We start from the raw sequence: 3,037 nt of genomic DNA, 5'->3' as shown, positions 1-3,037 counted from the left end.
CTAAGGTTGCTGTGAGCTAGACTGACGCCACGGCACTCTAGCCCGGGCAACAGAGCAAGACTCTGTCTCAAAAAAAAAAAAAAATAATAATAATAATTCTGTATGCAGCAGATGTTTAATGCAGTCAAGTTTTAAATTGTCTATTGGCACAGAATGTTCTAAGCAGTTAAAACATTTCTACTTTCTTAAAAGCAAATGAGGAAAGAGACTTTGTACGAGAAATATCAATCACCCTGTATCACACTAGATGAGATTTTTCTTAGTGGTTTATACCTTTGGTGGAATTACAGTTTGTTTTCCTATTACCATACCAAAGGGCTAGATGAGATCTCACGAGTATACCCATAATAAGGAGGACATTATACATAATTCATCTCTAGATAAATGACTTGATAATCGGGTCATAAGAGAAGCTTTGCTGCCCATGGAGGGAGCAAATGTTGTATAAAGTCTGGGATTTCTTTACTCATTCCCATTTCTGCTTGTTGTTCTCAAAGACACTTCGGACAATTAGTTATGATCCTATTTCTCCTTCAGTTAAATCACCACTACACAAGCCTCACTTGCGTTATGGGAATTTTAGGTTTTCAGGTTTTCTACAACATAGAAACCTAAATAACAATAAAAACGTTAAGTGATATGGTCAATTTTTAAGAGTGGCCTTTAACTAAACTGATAGTCAATAGATTTTTTAAAAAAATAGTTCAGATCTTTTGGGGTTTCTGCATAATTTCTATGTAACCGTCAGATTAACTGGCAAATATTAATTCTTGTTCACTGCAGATCCATTACTATGACTCTTTACGTTCATATTGTGACAGATTCAAAACTTTGGCCAAAGTCATACAGCTACACATACTCTGTAAGCCATAAAGTAAACCGAGACTGTTTACGCTGAACTCTGCTGACACAGACACGAGCAGGGGAAGAACACCAGGACAACGTGCGCGTGGGGTCGCAGGTTACACGTTGAGATGGGCGACCCTGTGCGGGGCAGCCACGCACACACCGCCAACCCCGCTCGCTCACCTTCAAGTCCTGCTCCAGGCTTCGGATGAGCTCGCCATCCACCTGCCCTGTCTCGGCCACTTTCAGGCTTTTCTGCTCTGCTTTCCGGAGACGGTACTGCAGGATTCGGCAGTTTTTATTAGCACGGTCCAGTTCTCGCCGAAGTTCCTGCAGCTGGTAAACATCTTCCTCTAAATAACTGTCTCTCATTTCTTCCATTTCAGCACGGAGTTCGTCTAACTCATCCTATGCAAACCAAACAGGGCACATTTATGAGCCAAGTGCATCAAAAAAGGACGGTGTCTCTCCCCTCCACCCCTGTTCCTCAATACTAAACACTAAATACCTACACGCTTGCCCATCGGCTCACGGCCACACCTGTGGGACACAGCAGAGGGGCCTCTGGACATTCACACGTGAGATACTATCACTGAATGTCTGTTCAAATCTTATGGATCCAGAAACTAAAAACCAGCCTGGATTATTCACTGCGGCCTCTGGGAACTTTTTCCACTCCCAGTATTTCCTTACATAATCAAAATGAAATCAGCTCTGCAGATAATTAAACTTCAGATTCAAACCAAACATTGACCTAACCCTGTATCTCTAAGGCACATTCCAGACAGACCCAGCCTTCGAAGAACACAAACTTCAGTGGAATAATGACTGCTAATTGCCCTGGAATTAGAACATTCCTGCAGAGTCCCTAAAATTCTGTTCCACAACACAAATCTTAGCATTGACTAAGTGACTCTGCCTAAAAGTGGAACATTTTCCATTTTTCAAATACACATTGGGTCTGTTTTTTCCTATTCCACCATTCGTTATTTCCCACCCCTCCATTCTCCTCTGCCGCCCACATGAAGGCACTGAGCACAGGGGAGCCCAAGGAGCCACCCATGGGTGCCCGCCCTCCCCCCTCCCGCTCCATGGCCACTCCTCAGCCAGCGCCGTGCTCACCTCGGTGTGCCCACTCTCTTCTCTCGGGTCCCAGCACCCTACTCCCTGCCTCCATCCCTGGGTGTGGGGGGCAGCTGTGTAAGACCTAAGTACAGACATGTGGGCTCCCTGCTTCCCCACCCCATAATCCCCCCAAATTTCTATACTGATGATGAAAACATCATTAAAAATATAAAATGTCCTATCAGATAAATCTTAACGTTGAAAATGTTGTGAAGTATGTCCAAGTTTCATTTCTTTTTTCCTTCATGGAGATCTCTCCTTGTAAATCTTATTCCTGGCAGGAAAATCTGCTGGGACTGGGAGTTACTGGAGCGAGCATCAAAGCTGGTCAGTGGAACACACGTGAACAGAATGCGCAGTTTGTGATCTTTGGTGGACAGAGAACACAGCTGTTTCAGGAAGGCGCCTGCCAACCTTCTGCAAAGAGGAGGTGGTCACTGATGCCCATCCCCTCACCAGGACTGTGACGGCACCGTGTAGGAGCTGTGACCCCCAGCCCAACTCATGCTAGAGGAGGCCAACCACAGATGACAAACTTTAAAATGGGCCTTGCAGTGGTCACTCTTTTCATAATAGAAAGCTAGTCCTGAATCTTCAAATACCAAAGTCAAGTTTCACTCACATCCCATCCATGAATCTAATGGATCAGACTTTGAGAAAGAGCCTCATCTCAATGCTTGTTTCTGAGCACAGTTAAAAGGTAATTGTTTCACTGGGTAATTAATAAAAAACAGTTCAAGAAATAATCATAATATTCTACTACTAAATTAATGCAGATATATGTATACTTATACATAAAAATATACAGTGACTTTGGCCATTCTTTTCACAAAAAGAATTGTTTGTGATTACTTCTCCTCCTAGAAAGCTTGTCTATAAAAGCCAAAGTCATTAATGCCTGGAATTATCTGTAAGTCAAACAATAGTTTTTAAAATGTGATATAGCTACTCAGGAGGCTGAGGCAGGAGGATCACTTGAGCCCAGGAGTTGGAGGTTGCAGTGAGCTATGATGATGCCACTCTATCCAGGGCAACAGAGCAAGACTCTATCTCAAAAAAAAAAAAA

At 43.2% G+C, this 3,037-nt stretch overlaps 1 protein-coding gene across 1 annotated transcript in view; it reads right to left on the bottom strand.

The window, feature by feature from the left end:
• The window catches only part of MTCL1 (microtubule crosslinking factor 1), a 126,706-nt gene that overhangs the window by 106,676 nt on the left and 16,993 nt on the right, over positions 1-3,037 (bottom strand). The window contains exon 2 of the mRNA XM_012648378.1: positions 1,030-1,254. Coding sequence (XP_012503832.1) covers positions 1,030-1,254 — 225 coding nt within the window. The remainder of the gene's footprint in view (positions 1-1,029; positions 1,255-3,037) is intronic.

Source organism: Propithecus coquereli, unplaced genomic scaffold (genome assembly GCF_000956105.1).
Source record: "Propithecus coquereli isolate 6110/MARCELLA unplaced genomic scaffold, Pcoq_1.0 Scaffold283, whole genome shotgun sequence".
Classification (NCBI taxonomy): Eukaryota; Metazoa; Chordata; class Mammalia; order Primates; family Indriidae; genus Propithecus; species Propithecus coquereli.
Note: the sequence above shows the minus strand (reverse complement) of the source record. Positions and strands in the feature narration are given on the sequence as shown.